Source organism: Ascidiella aspersa, chromosome 7 (genome assembly GCF_963924565.1).
Source record: "Ascidiella aspersa chromosome 7, kaAscAspe10.2, whole genome shotgun sequence".
Taxonomy (NCBI): domain Eukaryota; kingdom Metazoa; phylum Chordata; class Ascidiacea; order Phlebobranchia; family Ascidiidae; genus Ascidiella; species Ascidiella aspersa.
Genome location: NC_139453.1, coordinates 15788825 through 15811319, shown reverse-complemented (window position 1 = coordinate 15811319; position 22495 = coordinate 15788825). Strand labels below are relative to the sequence as shown.

The window sequence follows — 22495 nt, the reverse complement described above, 5'->3', positions numbered from 1 at the left end:
CACATTATTTTTAAGTACATTAAATGATGCGTCAGTGAAGGCTTTATTTCGTCTGACGAAAATAAATATGTAAACGTTTTTTTTTTTGGTCAACGAAAAGTTCATTAAAATATTAAACATACACAGTCTGCAATCTATTTTATATACATTAGACTTGTTCAAAACTTGGAAGAAGCTTTGGAACAATACATGTTCTTTAGTAATTTCAATAAAAATATTAAAGCCATTATATTCAATAAAATCGACATTTTGCAGTTTACAAACGTTTTGGCAATCAGGGGCGGATCTAGATGGGGCGATATGGCCATGCCCTTGGTCATAGCCTACATACAAAAGCTGCATACGCATTCTTTTACAGCAAAGATTGTATACGATAAAACGTACATAACATCATGAAGAGTTATTTGACTTTTTTATTGAGATCAAGATTAACAATATTATTTTAGGAAGTCAGATATAGGCTACTACACAAACGAAAATTAATAAACTGGCACAACTTGACGTTGTCTTTTACTTTTTTACCAAATGTCTGCTTCGCCAGAGGCTTTCAATTCAAGGTTTAGTGAACAGTTAACGATGACACCAAACGGTAGTTGTGGAAATAGGAAAATACTTCAAACTGTAAATCGGCTCAGCAATTCTAAATAAACAGATATTTGCTTTAAACGTACAAATTAGGAGCGAATACTTTATTTTTTTTTTAACAAATTATGTAATGCACATTACTTCAATAAATACATGCCAAAGCAGACATCGAGAAATGTTATGTTTTAAAATGTTAAACCTAGTGGGTCAAAAAGTTTAATATAATAAAAGCAGTCACAGACTGAAAAGTTCGGGTAGCCCTAAACTAGATAGGCCTAAACTTTACCCATGGACAAATGGCAGTTTAAAGTTTTGTTTATAAGTAAAATAAATACTCTATAATGGTTTGCATTACACTATGATCTCATTGTCACAATATTCTTACCACAGATTTGTTGTATCTTTGAGGAATAGACTGACTATTTTTTTATTTTTCCAGTGTACTGTTGATATGTCTTTAAGCAATGTCCAACATAATCCCAGAATGGCTGAATCACAGTTATAGACGAATATGTGTTCTTATTATAGTTTAACTAGTAAATACAAGCAAGTTCTATAAAAATAAACCAAGTGGAGAAGTTTAACATTATAATAACATACTCCAATACTGAGCAATCAAATATAATATAATTTGCAAAATTATTAACTGAATTCAGTGACATTTGGTAACTACTGATTTCAAATGTAACTACCTTTTTTAAATGTAACTACAAATGCTAATTGCTTGCTTCACTCGTACAAACAGCACACAACCAATAATATTTGCTAGTTAAATATTACACACAGCAAACTGAGGTGCAAAAACTTTTTGTTTGAACGATGTTTTCAAAGAATTTGGTATTAATTTTCAGTTTATGGTATCAATTTCTATGTGTCTTAATTTGTAACACTGGAACAAGTATATAGAAGACTATTTAGAGCAGCAGTACAGCATAAATTTATTTTGCGCACTGAACACTGGCATACTAAAATCTCTTTGTTTCTAACATAACCACTATCGAACAAGTTTTGTGTTGATCATTACGATGAACAATAAAATGTATGATCCATTAACTTGTTTTTTATACCCGGTGCTAAACTTTACCCAAGTTTGTTTTGGGTTAAATCTATGAATACCCAAAGTTCCCAAACCCAATTATGTGAACATTCCTTACCCAACATTCTACCGATATTATTTGGGTACATGTTGACTATACCCAATTTATTTATTTTGGGTACAAATCTCGGCTCTGAATTTGGGTATAAAATCCTACTACCCAATAATATATTTTTCTTTAATTGGCTAGCATGTTTTTTTACACAAGAAAAAATCAAAATTATATTGAATAATTCTACTTAGGTTGTTTTTAAGGGTACCCAAATTATTTTGCCGTTTTTCGGGGTAAACTCATGCACTACCCAAACTGAATGAAGTAACCATTATTTTTTTCCTCGCCCTTTATGTATAGTATCCCCATTTGGTTCATTTGAGGAATTTGTTTGTCCAAAATTTAGGTTAGAATCCTTGAAACAGTCTGCTTGTGTGTATTTAATTTTTAGGAAGTCATAAGTACCCAATTTGTTAATTAGGTATTTGTTAACTTTACCCAATTCACCGATTTTTGTGTATTTAAGTTGACTTGATTTTGTAAATAAACCAAACTGTACGTTTTAAAATTTGCTTTGGAGTCTTGTTTTATGCTAAGCTGAAACCACTGTTTTTAGAAAGTTAAGAGTACCCATTTTGTTAATTAGGTATTTGTTAACCTTACCCAATTCACCGATTTTGGCGTTTTGGGTATAAAAGCTCATACCTAATTCTTTTAGGGTGTTATGATTACCCAATTCGAGAAATTGGAATTGGGTACTTGTGATTAATACCCAATTTTCCTGTTTTGGGTAGAAACGTTCCATGAATAATTGGGTATGAAATCTTACTACCCAAAAAAACATTTTCTTCCAATTGGGTAGCATTTTTTTTTACCCAACAAAAAAGGGAAATTTCTTATGAAAAACACGCTACCCAATTCTACTTGGGTAGGTTTTAGGGGTACCCAAATATTTTGGCCCTGTTTCGGGGTAAACTGTTGCACTACCCAAAACTTTTTCAATGAAGTACCCAATATTTTTAACAGTGTACAGCAGAAAAATGTATACAACCATAGTATTAAGACCAACGACATAATAAAGTTAAAAACGTAGTATGGTAATACCCGGAACCGGTACAGAATAAAATCGAAATCGTCTGAATGAGACCTAAACCTGTCGGAATACGTCCTAAATTCATCGGAATAAACCTAAATGGCCAAAATAACGCCTGAAACTGTGGGTAGAGGGTATGGGACGATCGGGGGTCGTCGGTCTGGCATCGAACGTTTTGGTTTCGACTTTGGGCTGCCCTAGTTTAACCGGCGCCATTAAAGCGCCGCTGTTTTGGCATTGGATTTTTTAGCGTAAGTGTTGTTCTAATTTCGGTCTCATGGCTGGAGTCCCCTGTTTTATACCGGGTATGTTTGTCGGATGCAAAACAAAGTCAAATTTTCATGAACTTCCTAAGTAAACGACGATTTTATAAAGCCAACTACATTTTTTGACTAATTATTTTCTTGGTTTAATCAAGTCAATCAAGGTAAATACAAACTGGTATGCCCCCTCCCCGCCCGAGATCTTTACAGTTTGCGGCCCAAAATCATCAATCCTTAATTACCCGGCCTTTTTTAAGTTTGGTTTCTCCCTGGTATACATCAATTAAAAAGACACTAACAAAATTTATACACAAACTCGGGAAAAAAAGTAATTTCAGCGTTAAAATGGAAAATAGCTTTAGAGATATAACTTGTTATTAATAAGCAATATTTTGGGAGCATATTCTTGGGTTGTTTCTAAAATTGCAATAAAAAATTTCAACAATTTTATATTCAATTATACTGAACCAGTTGACTTAAAAGGTTTTATTTCTGACATCAGCATGTCGCGTAAAAACAACGAACATAGTACGATAAACTCTCAGGTATCTGTAATATAAGTGGCACGTCCTTAACGTTAAGAATCTCTGAAGGCATTATAAATATTGCACTCAAAGTATTACAAATAACAGTATTGTAGAACGATGGTTAGGAAGTCAGATATACCACACATACAAAACAGAAATACAAAAACAGAATAAAAATGCAAATATTTTGGCAGTATTGTAACATAGTTTAACAACAAAAAACGCAAAAAGATTAATTGAAGAATTCCATTGTTCAGCTAATTTAATTCGTTTAACGATACCGGCATAAATCGAACTTATAAGGTAATATAAGAACCAGTTATACTTTACAATTGATTTTACAAAAAAGCGGCTTTCCCGAACATCCACGATTCAAATTTTACTTAAATTAAAGTTCTTCTTTCACTGATCTCAACGGAGTTACCCCTTCAAGGAATTTATCGCCGTAAATGTCTTTTGCCCTGCTAAAGTCGACCTCGCCCATTCGAACCATCTTCTTAATTAAATCCTATAAATATAAATATTTTAATCTAATATCTACCTAACGAACGGTCGTGAATTGATATTTTCTAGTGATTTTAATTTAACTGGCAGTTTTTTTTTTTAGTAAAGTTGACTCATATAGGCAAAATAAATTATTGTTTTAAATAAGGCTATATATTTTTTTTTTTTATAATTCTTATTTTATGACGAAGTAGCGTAAATTTGTAATGCTCAAAATATAAAATATAAGCATTTCAACGAAATTTCTGAATCCGCCTCTACACAGTTTAAAAGGGGGCTTTACTTACCGTTTCGAAATCTCGCTGCGCCTTGGAAAAGGCATTTATCAGTCCTTCATATAATAGTTCGACTTCATCCATTACACCATTACGTTCCTGTTTTAAAACAAAAAGTTAAAACACATATTCGTTGTCGTTAGCTGTATAAATGGGTCATAAGATTTTCAACAGGGAAAAGAAAAATACTAAGATTGATACTTTAACTTAAGATGAACAAAAATTTTCTTTAAAAATGTTAAAATATTTTTAAAGTAGTTACTATACCTTGCGGTTTAAACCTTTAAGAAAAGCTTTGTCGTGTTTGTCAACCACGTTGTCAGAGTTTAGGTCAACGGCATTGAATAGCTTTTGCATAGCATTTTCGCATTCTTTATCCCAGGTTTGAAGATTTTTTGGCATCATCTAAAAAAATCATTCATGTTAACATTATGGTTTATACAATCGACAATATTGACGATACTAACAAAATGCTCACAAAAATCGACAACATTTATGAACGTAAAGCTGAGTTAAACTATTGCTGCTTTCTGTACTAAAAATGAGTGCATAAAACTGGTTTACCGAAACAATAAAATGCATAAAAACATTTACCATTAACATTCCTGCCTTAATGTCCTCAATGTCCATCTTCGGTTTCCGTTTTATCTGGCGCATAATCGAAACTCTAGAAATTTAAAAATACATTAAAAAACTGTAAGATATTTAATTTGTTGTCCTCTTATGAAATATTGCCCAGTTAGTTTAATTGGCCATGTGGCGAAACAAGCTAGTAACAAGTGAAAAGAATAAAAAAATGCAACAGAAGTTTTTCTGTTGATTCATGACATAAAAGATGTTAGGAACTACTTCAAAAAAGTTCCTGGAAAAATATCGTGTCTGATATGCGTCAATGACGTCATCTATATTTGGCTAAACTGTAGGTAATTCAGGAGGCTTTTCGCATTTGGCACAACAAATTGCTCGTGCTGTACACAAGCTGATTATGGCAAACGTGTTGTGAGGGCATTGACTTCACAGTTGTAGCGCTGTGATGTCGAGCGCAAAAAATTTCGAGTTAATCTTGTTTCAAAAGATATGACGACACAAAATACAACGGCAATATTGGAAAAACATTAAATATTCGCGCAAAAAAGTTCGAGTCGCCCTGTTGCTAGCCTGTTATCATATATAAAATGTGGATAAAAATAGTTGGAAAGGGGGATAACTTTTATCGTTTATCTAGATTCTATAAGTTAGCAAAACTATAATTTGAATAGTACCGTTAGACCTTCGATGATATGTGCATTACTAATATTCAGAAAACATGCAACTGCACTCAAAGAGACTTTGTGCTAAAAAAAGTACATAAAAGTAGAAAAATATTTTGTTTTTTCCAACAGACTTTCCACTCGAGGTGATATGTTATACTTGAAAAACCGTTTTCCGAAATATATTTCCAGTATTTAACCTGTATTTATGTAAAAATCCCAGTATTCATGTAAAAAATCCTATGTAAGGTGTGTGATGCACGACCAATCGACCATCCACTGCTTTAATGTTGTGGTCAACATCACCTGCGACTTGTTAGAAAATTATCTAGGCGGTATTTCGGTGTTTTTTAAGATGTTTTATGGGCCGAAATGGTCTGCCAAATTGATTATACAGTCTATAGAAATATAGTCTACTTCTATCGTTGAACAAAGCAATATTATTAGGAAAATGACTCACAAAGTGGGTACTTCTTCGTCTGTTTCTTCTTGTTCGGGTTCTAACTCTTTGTCATCTTTCAAAGGATTATATTCTACAAAAAAAGATTAGTCAGCAAACTGCACTTTTTCATGGTTATCACAGGGCTTTAATGTGAAAAAAGCTACAAGCACAAGGCCGGTTGTTTCTTTATTCATTAAGATAAAAACAAGGAATAAAACACAATATTTAAATACAATTTATGATTGGTTGACAAGTAAACTGGAACCTTTAAAACGGCAACTCACAGAAGGCATTACACAAAGTTTACACAAAGAATAACAAACATGTAAAGGTTCTTTGCAACATGTTGTAGCAACCAACATTTTCTAGGTATCCATTTCAAAATATGTGTCATGGCACTAGATAAAACTCAAAGTAGTAACGATTTTAGATTGCAATCATGATGTTAGTAATGCAAAAAGCAGCAGTTCATTTTTTAGTTAGTATACTAAGAGCTGCAGTAAATTATATCTATTTCATTAAATTAAATTGACTGCTTGTTACTTTTTAATTTACTTATACCATTCAGCATTAAAAGTAAAGTCCTTTCATTTTTAATCATTGTTGTTAGTTGAAAGAATACTGGGAAAACAGACTGATCCCTACCAACTGGATTGTTAAATAGGACTGGAAGGGGGTTTTAATAGCTTACAATACCTAATTGAATTTAACCCAATTCCAGATGGTAGCTTTTTCAACAAGTAAAATACTTTTTTTGTTGCTAAACTATTGAATTTTTAAACTGAGTTTTTATGAAGACTCTGAGGATAATTGAAAGTACACACCTTTATCAAATACAGGGTTTCCTTGTGGTTGAATGCCACCACTGAGGTCTGTAGTTTCAATTTGCACTTCACTAAGTAGAAGTGATTCAGGTTGTTCGCCACATTGCTCCTTAGTCATGTTGTAGAAAGATTTTGGCATGTGATTGAACCAAATGTTTACAGCCAAATTGTTGCCAAAAGAGTTGACTTGGTGGGCCCTGCAGTTGTTCAGCTTATTATATTTTATTAATGTATTAAAAAAACTGTGTGTTTAACAATGGCAGGCAAGCATATGGAAAGCGAAAATAGGCATATGGCACACCATAAAGTATCTAGAGGGTGGGTACAGTCAGCCAATTATTTCCTTCCCTAATCCTTAAGCAGTACAATATCCTATCTACCGGCTTAGATTCAATGATGCCTGGAGCTTTTTAACTAAAATTGGACCAACTAAGTCCTATTTAACCACAAGTATTAAAAGTAGAATTTATAATAACAGTTTTTTTACAGATTCAAGAGAAGGTTTAAAATTTACTATTGTACTTCTGAATAAAATATTAGATGAACAGTTTTCAAATTTATAAAATCAAAGCAAAATATATTAAGTAAGATAATAATAATTAATATCACAAACATACCATTTGTAGGGAATGAATAAACAGTCTCCTTGTTTCATGTTAGCAACACCATATTTGTGTTTGGAAAGACTGGGATATTTTACAAAATCTACAGAATCAACATCAACATCCGAGTAGGTTCCCTCTGGGTGATCAATAACACTTGAAATCCAGTTCTGCAAAATTTTGACCAAACATAGCATTCTTAGATAAAATGCATTGACAACAATTGTTCTATCCTCATAACAAACAAAGATACAACAACATAGCAAAAAATTGTTAGTTAAAAAACAGACAAATTATACAAGTGTCAATTTACAATACAATAAATCAAACAAGTTTTTGTAACCAACACACAGTTGTCTGAATCAGGATAATAACAAATAGTGAATCCAGTCTGTAATTGTAAACACAGAGTCAAACTCGAAATGTAAATAGTGGAATATTGATTATCCCTGGTTCTAAACAGTCAATATTTTTAATATATATTTTAAATTAGCTATAATAATAAAAGTAGCTGAAACTGTGGCTGAGTAGTATTGTTTTCAGTTAATAGTACCTCATCAGTTTGAAATGGGCTAACAAATATTAAAGTCTTGTTTCCTCTGTACAAGCAGTTAATATTGTCCACGTCATCATTGTGCAAAACTGATTTTGTACCACCACTACTAAACCACATAACCTAGTTGGAAATACAAAAAAGGGGTAGGAAAATTAAAAAAAAGAAATGTTAGTTGTAACAGAAATAAATAATTCCATAAAAAAGCTTTTTAAACTTAAACTACTATACAAGGGTTCATTTTTATGTGAATAAAATTTTACTGTAACTGTTATGTTGATAGATATTAATATTTCTTACTGTATCAGCGAGTTGCTTTAGCACGGGTTCACATTTTAAAGGTGGGGGGAGCAAAACATCGGGTCTGTAAGCAATAGCAACTTTAAATTATGATCACAATATGAATGACTAACTACATGATTATTGATATCATAGTACATCATTATGCATCCTTTATTTTTGAGTTTAATAAAGTAATTAAATTAATGTTATCTAGAAGTGGATTTTGTGTTCAATCAAACATAAAACAGCATATTTTTAAATCTGTGATACACCAGTTTACTCATGACCACACAAATAACCTCATTATAATAAGTGTCAAAGTAAACAAATGACAACATTCAATCTTAAATGAAATACTCTTGACATATTATTTAAATGTATATTAAAATGGTAATAATTAGGTTAGGTGTGTGTATATGAAAATTATATTAGTTAGTGCTTTTATAAAATACGAAAAAAAAATTAGGTCAAGATTAGCTTAAAAAATAAATTTATTATTAGAATAGGGGTCCAGGAATTTAGAATACTAAACCTAGACAATTAAGATACTTTGGCAATTGTAGTTTGAAACCTTGCCTGTCATTTTATTACCAAGACAAACAATACAAATTTTGTTACACTACAAATCTACAATGAATTCCCACATACATAAAAAAATGTTACACTTAGACAAATTACAACAATGTAGAAAAGATAGTTATCATATGAAAAATCTTCTGTAAATTACCTTAAGTTCAATATAAAATGCTTTTTTATGTTTTAGCGGCTTACCGTAAAAACATTGGAACTCCATTTACCATATAAAACTCTTCCTTTGTATATCTTTTAACATAGTCACGAAACGGCAAACTACTTCCCGGTTGAGTTCTAACTTCTTTCTTTCTGGCCTCAGCATACACTAATTCAGAAGATTTAGGATGATGAATAAAATAGTCATCTGTCCTGAAAATAAAAATTTACAATTTAAGAAATGATACTTTCCTAGTATTATACCAAGCCATGTTCTAAAAAGAATAAATTGTTTATTAAAAACAAATACTCAACAGTGTGAATGGATAAGTATTCATCTACTTATTGGACATAGTAACTGAACAAATCAGTAGTCTCAACCTGTTTAAAGGGAGAAGCCTATACATTTAATGCAGAAACTAATAAAAGTGTAATATTATTATTAAAGTTTGCTTTTGAAATCAGGTGGTATGCAATGATGGTAAAAACCACTAGGTGATACGCTGATGGAAAATATTGAGAACCACTGAAGTAAATATAACTGGAAACAAGTTTCATATCACTAAGGATAACAGATTGTTTGGCATGTACTAATGTACAACTCAATTTTTTGACTGGCAACAAATTGTGTATAACTTTAACAACCAAAGGACAATTATTGTACATACTACATGGTAATAAGTCCGCTTCAATTATGATGAAAGCAAACAAGCCCAGCTTTAGCCATACATTAAAGATGTAAATGCAGCAAAATAGAAAACCAGGTTAAATCATTAGTGAAAAAAAATCAGATTGCTGACATTTTGGCGAGTGTTATTACATGTGGTTAAGTGCTAATTGGTAGACACTTGCTCGACTTTTAATTAAATATCAAGTCAAGCCTCTGTGTATGCTTTTCTGTTGATTTGGCTATTTATCAGAAATGTTCATAACCATCAAACATTATGTATAGTAACATGCATAAGGGCAAAACAGAATTGCACAAATGTTGCTGTAAAAACTAATGTTGTTACAATACAATTGTTATGTACCATTTTTCATAGGCTTCAGACAATTTTGCACCATCTTTCATTATAAGAGGAATAGAGGGAACCACATATTGGTCAAAGAATTCCTGAGGTGATGGAAATCCCTGAACAACAGGCACATCAAAAAATGGCCCAACCGAACCAAAAGGTTTTAGGTGTCCTGGTAAAGACTGCAGATGAGCAATGTCTGCATCACTTAGCTCACATGAAGCCTAGAAAAATAATGACAGAATTTGGTTACCTACTTTTAAAATATATATGATATCATTCCCGACATGCCCCTTTCAATTTTAAACAGCAATTTAAACATAATTAGTCAAGCACAACCCAGTCTACATTCTGTGGCAAGTGGACACCAAATATTTTTGCTAGAAAATGTGTACACCTGAATTGGTTGTGTACACCTGAATTAATATATCGCACACTTAAATTTCCAAAAAAGCCCAATTGTTGTAGAATTTCTAATGTAGGCAAAAAAAATAATTGCATACCTGCACACCTATAAATTTAGTTCTACACACAGATCTCAGCATGAAGTGTCATGCAATGCAGACTGGAGTATGAGTATAATCATAACTGTTTATTGATATAGCCTCAATTCAACATCTTAGTTACACATACATCATTTGACATAAAATAGACCCACACTGTAACACATAAGTTGTTAAGGTTTTACATTTTTACTGAGCGCAGCAGAAAGGATATTGGCATTTGGTTTTAAGATCATTTTTAAATCCCTAGATTTAAACACCAAATGCACAGAAAACATGTATTAAATCTGTTGCCCTCTTTTTGAGCAAAGGCTATATAGAATTAGATAACATGTTTATGTATGTTACAAATAAATCTTCATTCATTTTCAACATCATATTGTGTTATCTATTATATAGATGTTTCGATGTTCCTTATTATCCATATCCATTATGCAATCCATGGCACTTCACACGGAGATCTCGCGTTTGCAGAACCAAATTTTGACAAACAGGTGTGCAAATAGGTTTTTCTGCACACCTTATGTTGGAAATCCTACCACAATTTAGATTTTTTTTTCAAAGTTAAATGCGTAATATACTAATTCAGATGTATTTCTTTAAAAAAATATTACTGGGCACCTGCCACGGAATGCAGACTGGCCACTATATTGTATTATTATTTTAACATATAATTTACAAGACAATTAAATAATTTACTACAAAATTTATTACCTTCCATACGTTCACAAGAAGTAGGAGGCTTGACAAATACCACCAACGTATCATATTTTTTTTTATAAATGTAAAATAAAAAACACTGTCTAAAATAAAACACATTGTTAGTATATAAACTGTTGCTACCAGGCACAATAATATTGATAAAAAAACTGCTCCTCTAGTAATTGTAATTCTTTACTAACGTTTTGGCAAACCATGCAAGTCGCCTTCGTGATGGTGGTGAATGACACGGACACCGAAAGCTCGTACAATTATTATGGAAAACACGTCTCTTCTACTTGTGCCTGTGCGCGCCTTCTACAGGCCGGCATAATCTCTCGATCAGGCCAGAACAGCCTTCTATAATCTCCACGCCTCCTCTTTTGCCGTTTCCGCTAATTTATAAAGCTTTTGCAATATGGCCCAGGCCAATAGCCATCACACTGTGGCAACACGGTAAACGAAATGAATAATATTAACCCCATCCGTTAGAAATTAGTGCATTGCTAAGCAAAGAGTCTACGACAATTACGCAAAAAGGTCTACGACAGGCATCAAATCGCAGAAAATTCTGACTTTTAGGCCTTGGCAAATGGTCGTAGCAGTGCACTAATTGGACCTTTAGGTAAACTCCCGGCGTAAATTTAAAATATTCGCTAAAAATTGCTAAAAGATAACAAAAAGGGTGAGACAGAATTAATAACACTTGACCCACCCTAACCCAAACGCTAAACCGAACCCTAACCCGAATAATGTTCATTAATGTAATAAATATTTGAACGCTGGGGAAACAGCCCAAACTCGGGTGGCATAAGATCATTTCTCGTCCAGGGCAGGGGTCGGCAAGCCCTGGCACGCGTGCCAAAAGTGGCACGCAAGATGATTTTTCCGGGCACGCCAAATGATTTTACGCGCACGTTATATCACCTTAAGATAGTGCAACCATTACAGTACACCAATACCAGATCATTAGCTTCATTATTACATCACAAACACTAGTGCCAACTAAATGTTTGCACACATTTCCAGTTCGTGTCACAATTTAGTGTCTTAACTGTTTTATTTAACATGTTTTTGGTGGTCGTTAAACTTGTTGGTAACGACTAGCCGTTCGTATTACGCCACAAAGGCCTAAAATTGGCGTGATGCTTACTGCGTTAAAGCTGGGCATTCTACATTAAAAGAAAGCACGTGTGTTTTTGTGCGACTAAGAAATCAAAATAAAATCTAAACTGATAGTTAACACTTCTAGGTATCGGCTGAAAAGCGTCGAAGTATATTCCAAAATAGCGGGCTCAGTATTGTGTTGGTGACAGTTCGTTTTCTTTCAGTAGGTTTAGGGTGTTTTTATACAATTTAACTTATGAAATTAGGTTGATTGGCGTCCCCCAAGATTCGTAAATTAAATGTCAGATCATTTGTAAAAGGTGGAATAGCAAATGGTGGCATATTTTACATTAACCCTATGAATTAATTGCCATACTTATTTTAGTTACGTAAATCGGTGAAATACAGGCCCACCGATGTAATTCATTCGGCCCGCCGCCTCTTTGACAATTTAACCTCTTTGACACGAGTCTATTTCACATACTTATTGATTATTATAACTACGTAAATGCGAAAATTTTTCGCGCTTCGCGCGAATGTCCATTATACGTCCCGTTTGTTTACGTTTTGATGCTGCATTTTCAACTAGATCAGGGATTCTTTACCTTTGTGCCGTGGAAGGCTGCCAAGTGCGTAGCGCAAAATGGAAAAAAGTTTAAAAAAATATTGTATATATAATTTTTTTACTTTTTATTTTCTGCAATGTAATTAAAACTTGCAAAAAATTTAAAATAAATACCGGTATAGCAAAAAATCGCGATCGCTTCGCTCGCCAGATGCGCCTTGTCTTTAAATAGTTAATAAACACTGAACTAAATTAACTTTAAATGTTATCGCGTTCCCTAAAAGTAATTTTATTACACTTTTCATTCGCTTTGCCTCAACACTCCTTTGTAAATGTAATTAAACACCTTTTGAAGTGCAAACAATATCCGAGGCCCGCCTGATTCAGAGTTGTTCTAACATTTTAGTAACACAATTCTTAGTCATCATTTTGTGCGGCCCGCAGGAAACTTTTTAAGTTTGGTTTTGGCCTGCGACTAGAAAATGTTTGCCGACCCCTGCTGTAGAGTGTAGAGTCTGAGCCGGACTCTTGAGTCGATGAAATTGCACATTTTGCCGGAGTCGGACCCGGGCTGTTTTCAACCGACCCTGGAGCCCTGGTTGCCAGTGCAAAACCAGACATAAAAAAATGTTTGGCACGCGAGTTGTTAATGTTTTGAAATTATTTATAAACTGGCACACGGCATACGAAAGGTTGCCGACCCCTGGTATAAAGGATTGTTACGTCACAAATTGATGATTGGGACCTAAAGCGTTTATGTAATAATTAAATCAACGCACATTATTTGGGTTAGGGTGCTGGTTAGCGTGGGTCCAGTATTATTAAACTTAATCTTTTTATGCAGACTTGTTAAGTCAAATTAGTGCATTGTCCAAGAAAGTCCAAACGTCAGACTTTTTAATCTTTTGGATGTACTTAGGCGCCCGCAGAAAATTTTCCAGGGGGGGGAATCTGGGCGTATCCAGAAATTCAAAAAGGGGGGTTCATTTTCAACTTAAGGAATTTCCCGATTTTCCGTCTGACGGTAATGAATAATGACGTCATAAAATAGTGACCGTATGACGTCATAAAATGGTTATTGCAAGACGTCATAAAAAAACTGATCAGAAACAACCAATTAACGTCCAAGCAAAAGCGAACTTTTAGACACAAAGCGACCACGTGCGTCGACAACACTCCTGCCAGGCGCCAGCTGCAAAACAACCTAGTGTGCAATCGTTAACTTTAGGCGAAAAAAATAAACCAAGACCGTGAAATATGTGTAAATAATGGTGGTAGAATCATAATTCGACTATCAGCAGCGTAGTTTCCTGAGTTGTATAAAGTAAACGACACTTGCGCTAAATTACAACACGCCTTTCGTCACCTGCAATGCTAAACGAAGATCGTTAAGATGTTATTATGCTACGATTAGTGCAACATCTGCGCCGAGCTGTGTACCAAGTCAACTAAATTACAAACTGCGGTTAAGGAAAATAATTTGTGTCAATTGCACACTTAACATGGTCTTAGAATATGCTTAAAGAACATAATTTTGCGTTAACTATCTATGCATAAAAATGAAGACTTTGAAACGCACACGACAGTCACCATTATACCTCCATTTAAGAATCTGCTTTAGTTAAACAAATGCCGATGTTACACCATCATCGAATATTAGCGCAGAGAGCGAACAGCGAGGAACATTAACTGCGCCAAACTCGACGTTTTTAGCAGGGCTTTGGAGCAAATTTTGTACCGGTATTTGTTTCAAATTGCTTACACTTTTTTACTAGATAGGCTTTATAATTTCAAATCTTTAAAGGATCTCCAGCTGTGAGACCAAAATCGGAACATCATCAACTTCGGAAAAAAAGACAGTTAGGAATAAGGCGTAGACTAAATAGGACTAATACCTAATAGTCGTAATAATGACGAAATCGGAATCAGACCTAAATGGCTAAAATAAGGTCTATACCAACTTTTATTTAACCCCAAACCCCACCCATAACTATCACTAACTTCCCTAATGTTTTCAACCCTAACCCAATTGCTAACACCACCAACTACCCGTCCAAGCCAAAACAAGGGCAAAAATAACGGCGCCCAAATGGCGAAAACAAACGGCCAATGCCAGACAAGTGGCCCTCAAACATCCCATACCCTTTCCCTACAGTCTTAGCGTTATTTTGTCCATTTAAGTCTTATTCAGATCAATTTTGGACCTATTTCGACATGTTTAGGTCTTATCTAGACTATTTTAGATCTTATTCTGCTGTGGTTATTAGTGCGAATTGGGCGTTATTATATCGGTGGCCTTAAAACTATGGTATTATAGATTATCTGATTTAGATATTGCTGCTTTGTAGGTCTTATTATGCTTACTTCTTGGAAGTACTGTAAAATCAATGAGCTAAGCTTAATGGGAAAGTAGAAAGTATATATATGTTGATTGTTGAATAATTTGTCTTCCTTTTTTTCGCGGCGCACTTGGCAGCCTTCCATGGCGTACCAGTGCGCCGCGGTGCACCGGTTAAGAAGCGCAGGGTTAGCTCCAGCTCTGGAGCTTATTGATACCACTGCTCTCGCTCCAGCTCCGGATCCATTACGTCAACATCTGAGGTTTAAGAATGAACGCTTAATTTGCAATATCTAGCGTTTCAAAATAATCACAAACAAAACACTTTAATAAAAAAAACAAAAAAAACGTCACTATGGTTAGTTAGAAATGGTGACGCCAAAGAAGCAACAATTTTTAATTTTGTGAAGGGTTGCTGTTAGATTATATGAATTCAGCCATTATTAGTAGCATAGCATCTTATAAAATAGAGAACCGAAGCTATTTTTTAAACAACTGCTCCAGCTCCGGCTACAGCTCCGTTTGAATTTCATGTAGAGCTCCGGCTCCAGTTCCGGAAACAATGCCTAACTCCTGGGCTCCGGCTCCATGCTCCGAAGCCTTAGCGTTGTCAAAAGTGACTTAGCGTTGTCAAATGTCGAATACATACACACTTGCTTATCAATCAACCTAAACAAATAACGAAGAAGATTTTGGTTTCGCATTAGATTAAGACGTGTGACCCAAGTACTTAAAAGCACACCGCTTTGAACAGTTCGTTAAACCGTGACAAACCCCCCAACCCCCCTGGATACCCTACTGGTGTCAATGGATAATGCATAATATTTTTATCGTTGATTAGTAAAACATATTACACTTATAAGTATTACTAATAATCGCATTTTTAAATTCCAGGGGGGGTCCCCCCTTGCCCCATGGATGTACTAGTTGTCGTAGAACTTTTTGCGACGGATCGGGTGATTGTCTCTTCGCGCAATTTTTACGTGGTTTCTATATAACTTCAGTTTCGTAGCCAATGGCCCTTACAACAAGTTCTTAAAAATCATCTTGATAAACGCTTATGTTTTGACAGGGAGTCAAACTTTTTACCAAATCGCAGGGAGTCGAACGTTTGACTTTTCCGGTTCAGGTTCGGTTCGGGTTCAAGGATTTTTCGGAATACGATTCAGTTCCGATTTCGGTTCAGAGCAATTTAAAAGTTTCGGTTCAGCTCCGGTTCGACCATCGTTATTTCAAAACCGTTCATAAAGTTCCGGTTCGGACTATATGAGTTGCGTCTAATCTAAAAATGTATGTCAATAAATGTAGAGAATAATCTTTGAATTGTAAGTCATTTAATAAAAGTAACGTGAGGTATTAAAAAAACAGCAACTCATTATTGCAATATCTAAAAAATAAAAAAAACTACACGTTTTTTTAACAATATTCAAATTTGTTTATAAAACTTTGAACATGGCCTAACTTGACTCTTTAAAATACAAGTTGTGTCGTCATGCTGGACGGAACTGCTTTTGTTAGCAGGTTCAGGTACGGTTAAGGTTAATGTTCTTTCAAATTATTCGGTTCAGTTCTAGTTCGGCTGCTTAAAATCGTTCAAAAAAACGGTTCAGGTTCGGTTACGGTTCGGAAAAAATTGACCCAAAACCGGCTCATAAAGTTTCGGTTCGGTTCCGGTTCGACTCCCTGGTTTTAAGTGAGATAGTCTTCATTTTAGAAAGAAATTCTGTTTGTTTGGCTGAATTTATTGGGAGAATACACTTTCGATTTTTGTGTCGCATACAGGACATAATAACACTGTATAAGGGTAATAAGCGTTGTAAGTAATGGATGTTTTTGTGGAACTTTAACATTCTGAACCAATGTGATTCTCTACTTTTGCCTTTCAGTTACAACTTTTCCTGTTTTCAAGCTCTGTATGCTAATTGCTAAAAATCACTTGCCATTGACAGTTAAAATTTGCTAGTAGAAAGCACACGTTTTTTGTGGAGTCGATTTGGACCAAAACGTTTAAAAAATGTGCAATTTTGCCAACAAAGGCTGAAGTCATTGGTTTACCGCTTGGCCAGATTAAGTCTCTTTGGCCAGATAGTGCGAAAAATTGGCCGATATCCCAGTACTTCCGACTAAAAGACAAAAATACACTTGAAAAAGGCTGAACTGTGAGTAAAGGACGAAATTAGACAAAAATTAAATTAAGATATAAATGCAATTCCAAAGTTCAAAGTATTGTGGTAAAAATATTTGAAATGTCTTAGTGCTAGGAAAATCCTAATACCAACTTTACTTTAAAACGCCGATTGTTACATCACAAAGTACCGTAACTGTGACTGGTTTTGCTTGATTTTTTTTGTCAAGTTTGAGAACTTTTGAGAGGAGCGACGTGTTTTAGAGAGTTATTGCAAAAGTGATTATTTCAGACTGAAAGCGGTTTTGAAGATTCTGCTGTATTTCAGTAGTGTATTTCAGATTCTGCTGTATTTCAGTTCTGCTGTATTTCATCTGGTTCGATAAAAATGAATTTACAGGTAAAGGAGGTTAATTCTTCTTCACAGAGAAAGAAGAATATGTGCGGATCATGGATACAAAGTGGATGATAAATACTTGGGAGGTGGAGCCACAGGTAGAGTATTGTTTTTGGCCCGTCCTACTAAAAAGAAGATAAAATCCTCCGAGAAGTTGATGTTGGTCAAAAGAAAAATGAGCAACTTAAGGTTGACAAATGTGAATTTTGTAGTTTGTAAGTTTGACTGGTTAGGCTACTTAATTTAAAAAGATGTTTTTTCAAAATAAGAAGAATATCGGTAAATTAGGAAAGCAAATATAGTTAATAGTTTCATTTTAAAGCAACCTAACGCCAAAGAATTAAAGGCAAAGTTTTTAAATAAAGTTTTATAGATCTTTCAGTTCTTTGGGTAAATAACAGTTTTCTCAATAACTTCTATTTTTTGGCACTTTACTTTTTATTGCCGTGGTAACAATCACGTGATCTTCTCTAAGCCATACGTGAAAATGCATTCAAGTCATTATGACGTAATTTTAAAACTGGGCTGATTTGTAACTTGTTTGCTATTAATTACTTGCTTAAGGTTAGCGTTATTATCTGTTGAAATAATTTAAATATTGCACTAAAAAACCTGAAATACGCCTTTCATCGGCGAGTTTGCGATTTAAAGTTGCATTAAACTCAAATTGACTAGGCCTGTCATACTTTTAAAAAAGTTTAATATTTATAACCACTTTTTGGATAATTACACGCAAATTCGGCAAAAATTTTAGCAAAAAAACACACCAATCAAGAAGCTTAGTTGTAAAAATAGGAATCCGTGAATATTTACTGTTCAACCTAAATTTTTATATATAATTTTACATGTAAGCAGCAACCTTAAAATTACCAAAATAACGCAGTTATGGAGGATAGAATACGTTGAGATATGCTACGTTGCCAAATAGGTTATATCAATGGGTAGCCTACGCTATGCACGGATCTATAATGTAACTATAGTAAATTGCAAAGCCCCAAAATTAACTGAAATGTTTTACAAGTTCTTATGGAAACGTCGACCTTTTTGGCTTTGTAATTCATTATTATCAAGGTAATATATAGTTAAATGTTTAAATTCCACAGGTTGCAATCAAGATCTGCTATGCGGACAACGGAGCCGACTGTATATCAGCTTTATGGAGATGCTTATCCGGCGAAATAGGAAACTGCAACAAGTGTTTTGGACTTCCAAACGTTGTAAGCCTACGTATAACCTACACGTAAAATTATAAGTGGCATAAGGGTTGATTTATAAGTGGCATAAGGGTTTTTACTAAATTAAAATTTACACTCGCCAGCGGGTGTGTAGATTCATCCAGACAGAACTTGCTGGACGTAATATCGCTCTCTAAAATGTTAGGTCGCCGTCTGTCAATTTCCTCTGATTTATTTTAACCAATAAGTTACCCTGCTTTATTCGACATAATTATCGATCATTGTTTATTTGTCGTCCATAGATTGTTTATTTATCGCTATACTGAATGCTTAGCACTTTTTCACTACATGTTTATGTTTAATTCGCTTTTGGAATTGCGCAAGCGCGTATCGTTAGCGATTTACCCAATAATTGGCCTTTAATCTTTGTCATTTCAAAAAAATCTGCATTTGGTCCAATGCAAATTTCTCAACCTTTGGTAGTTAAGTCTCTTTTTCAACAAGCCCCATTGGTTTTTAGGTGAACCTGTTGGACGTGTTCGTTGCAAGCAAGCGAATATTTATGGTGATGGAGTTTGCTGCCAGAGGCGACCTTTGGCAAACTTTCAATAAGGAGCACATTTGCAGAAATCCAAAGAGAAAACGATACTTAGAAGAACAACTTGCCGCCCAATATTTCATGGAAATTGCAAAAGGCGTCCAAACAACTGCACACGAATAACATCGCACACAGGTAAAACACTTTGTACCACTACTTTATTCAACATATTAATCATAAATTAGAATTTATCTAAAATTTGAAATGTGCTACCTACAATTGTGTTTGGGCCATTATATTGATTCTACACCAAACTAGAACCTCCACCCAATATGCTACAAACGTAACACTTCGTTCTACATCGAAAGTGCATATTCGTTTACAAACTGTAATGATTTATGTTTCTATTGTTAAATATATAAACTGTTGCTCTAGTCCTTCAGCAGGTGCTTGTAGCATGCAGAAAGCATCACGTCAGTTTTGACGTTCATGGTGTTACCCTTGTTATGGATGTTCCACGATTCCAAAACTAATCTTTTCCTGTAGTCTGATTCACGTGCTATTATTGAAGCGCCACCAAAATCAATTTGGTGGCTTCGGGAAACAGCATGGTATGAGAGTGCAGACTTCTTTGCGTCGTTAATTGCCACGTCCCTTTGGTGTTCTTTTCGGCGAGTCTTGAATGACCTTCCGGTCTCGCCGATATAGACCAAATTACAATCCGCACAGGCAGGGGCGCCCGCAGAAAATTTTCCAGGGGGGGGAAATCAGGGGCGTAACCAAAAATAAAAAAAGGGGTCCTGAATTTTCAACTTAGGGAATTTCCCTATTTTTCGTTTGACGTTAATGGATTATGACGTCATAAAACAGTAATAGTATGACGTCATAGAAGAATCTGCTTCAGTTAAACAAATGTCGATGTTACACCAACATCGGGTATTAGCGCAGAGACCGAGCAGCGAGGAACATACGGCGTATAACTCGACCTTTTTTAGCGAGAAAAAAAGGAAGAGCTTGACTTAGCGTTGTCAATTGTCGAATACACACTTGCTAATCAGTCGTCAACCTAAACAAATAACGAAAGAGAAAAAGTATCCAGCGTTTACGGTCGACCTAACAAAAGACGAAAAACGGCGTTTTGCGCTCGATTTTGGTTTCGCATTAGATTAATACGCGTGACCCAATTGCTTAAAAGCACGCCGCTTCGAACAGTTTGATAAACCATGGCAAAAACGAACAAAAAACGATAATATCACTAACAAAAAGGGGGGTAAGAACCCCCCCCCCCTGCATACGCTACTGGGGGCAATGGATAGTGTATAAGTAATACATATTACACTTACAAAAATACTAATAATCGCATTTTTGAATTCCAGGGGGGGGGGGGGCAAGTGCCCCCCCTTGCCCCCCCGTGCGGGCGCCCATGCGCACAGGGGATTGAATATACCACACCTCGTTGGTCAAAAGGAACTGATGGAGTCTTTGGGGTGACTTAGAAGCTTTCGAAGAGTATTGGCAGGTTACACACCAACCGCTTTACCGAAGTCTCCCAACATACGTCTTAACACATCGGTTAGTTTTGGTATGTAGGGCAGCGTAACAAACCCATCTTTTTTCACAAAACTAACCTGCGTAGCAACAGAATTCGGTCGGTCGTGGAGCATCCAGTTGGGATAACCGTTGGACTTCAGGGCTTCGTGTACCTTTTTAAGTTCCACCTCGCGCTCAATGCTGTTAGAACATAGGCGCCGGGCCTGGTCCTCAAGTAATCGCACGACACCTCTCTTTTGGTAAATAGGATGATGCGAACGAAAATTAAGATACCTGCCGGTACTTGTTGGCTTGTGGTACACTCTTGAACATAAATCACCGACAGAAGTCCTTGTGACTTGGACATCTAAAAATGAAAGGAGGTTTCCCTGTTGTATTTCCATGGTGAATCGAATACCTTGCTGCGCCTGATTAAGATGGTGCAGAAATAGTTCCACCTGATCTTTAGCAATGACGGCAAATATGTCGTCAACATAACGCCGCCAGAACCTTGGTTGGTTGGCAACTGTTGTCAGGGCTTTTCCTTGCAGGGCTATCATGGTCATGTTGGCGACCACCACAGAAACTGGAGAACCCATCGCTGTACCCTGTATTTGGTGGTAAAATTTCCCCCTGAATGTTAGAAACGCTTGCTGTAAACAAATTTGCAACCCAGTCACAACATCCGCCGGGAGCCATGGCGTCCTGTCTTTGAGGCTGTAGTCGGCCAAAATTCTGGATGACGCGATATACATTGCCAATTCCACTGGTACACTAGTGAAAAGTGAAACAACGTCATATGAGACCATATTCACCGGACAGGGGAGACAACTGTGCCAACAATTTAACAAAATTTGACGAGTTCAGAACAGTCCACTCTGTGTTTCCCACTAGCGGAGAGATTTAAGGTAAGCCATACATGCGTGGCGCAGAACCGTCCGTGCTATGCAGCTGGTGGAACATGGCTTCTGAAATACACCGCCTCTCCGTGTGCAAAGAAGCAACAAACTTATTAAGGATGCGTTCCTACTTTCGTGTTGGGTCACGAGGTAGGTGCTTGTATGTTGACGGATCCTGCAATAAGTTAAGCATTTTTCTCTCGTAATCTTGGTTGTTCATGATTACGGTACAGTTACCTTTTTCTGCGGGTAAAATCAAGATGTTTTCATTAGACCTTAGACTTCTGATTGCTTGGTGCTCGTTGTTACTGAGGTTGCTGCGTCCCATCCTATAAGTGCGGAGGCAGTTTGCAAGTTTTCCTTGGATGATTGTTTTATGGTGCGCAGGTTGCTGCCAAATACCTTTTTCAACTGCAGCAATGATTTGCTCTTTCGGAACAAACCGTGGGGCAGTGGCAAAGTTCAAACCAAGTTCCAATACTTTGGTTTCATTTTTAGTTAGTTGGTAATCCGACAAGTTCATAACCCAGTTGTTCATCCTTTTCCTTCCCACGAAATGCTTTCGTCCATCACACTTGGAGATCAT

General features: G+C 35.5%; 2 protein-coding genes and 1 pseudogene across 2 annotated transcripts; all 3 read right to left on the bottom strand.

The window, feature by feature from the left end:
- Positions 1-3506: 3506 nt before the first annotated feature.
- Positions 3507-11335, bottom strand: LOC146138020 (bifunctional peptidase and (3S)-lysyl hydroxylase JMJD7-like). Its single transcript, XM_083393852.1, has 12 exons — positions 11251-11335; positions 10049-10257; positions 9060-9230; positions 8307-8370; positions 8007-8129; positions 7469-7623; positions 6852-7048; positions 6046-6118; positions 4930-5002; positions 4603-4740; positions 4348-4434; positions 3507-4064 (listed from the first exon to the last, which is right to left on the bottom strand). Exons 1-12 carry the CDS (start codon positions 11302-11304, stop codon positions 3945-3947), a joined length of 1464 nt encoding a protein of 487 aa, XP_083249978.1. The 5' UTR covers positions 11305-11335; the 3' UTR covers positions 3507-3944.
- Positions 11336-19911: 8576 nt separating this feature from the next.
- On the bottom strand, positions 19912-21663 carry LOC146138019 (uncharacterized). The gene is made up of 2 exons (XM_083394503.1): positions 21109-21663; positions 19912-20175 (listed from the first exon to the last, which is right to left on the bottom strand). The coding sequence occupies exons 1-2, from the start codon at positions 21607-21609 to the stop codon at positions 19912-19914; spliced, it is 765 nt and encodes a 254-aa protein (XP_083250629.1). The 5' UTR covers positions 21610-21663.
- Positions 21664-21687: 24 nt separating this feature from the next.
- LOC146138018 (uncharacterized) lies at positions 21688-22495 on the bottom strand (annotated as a pseudogene).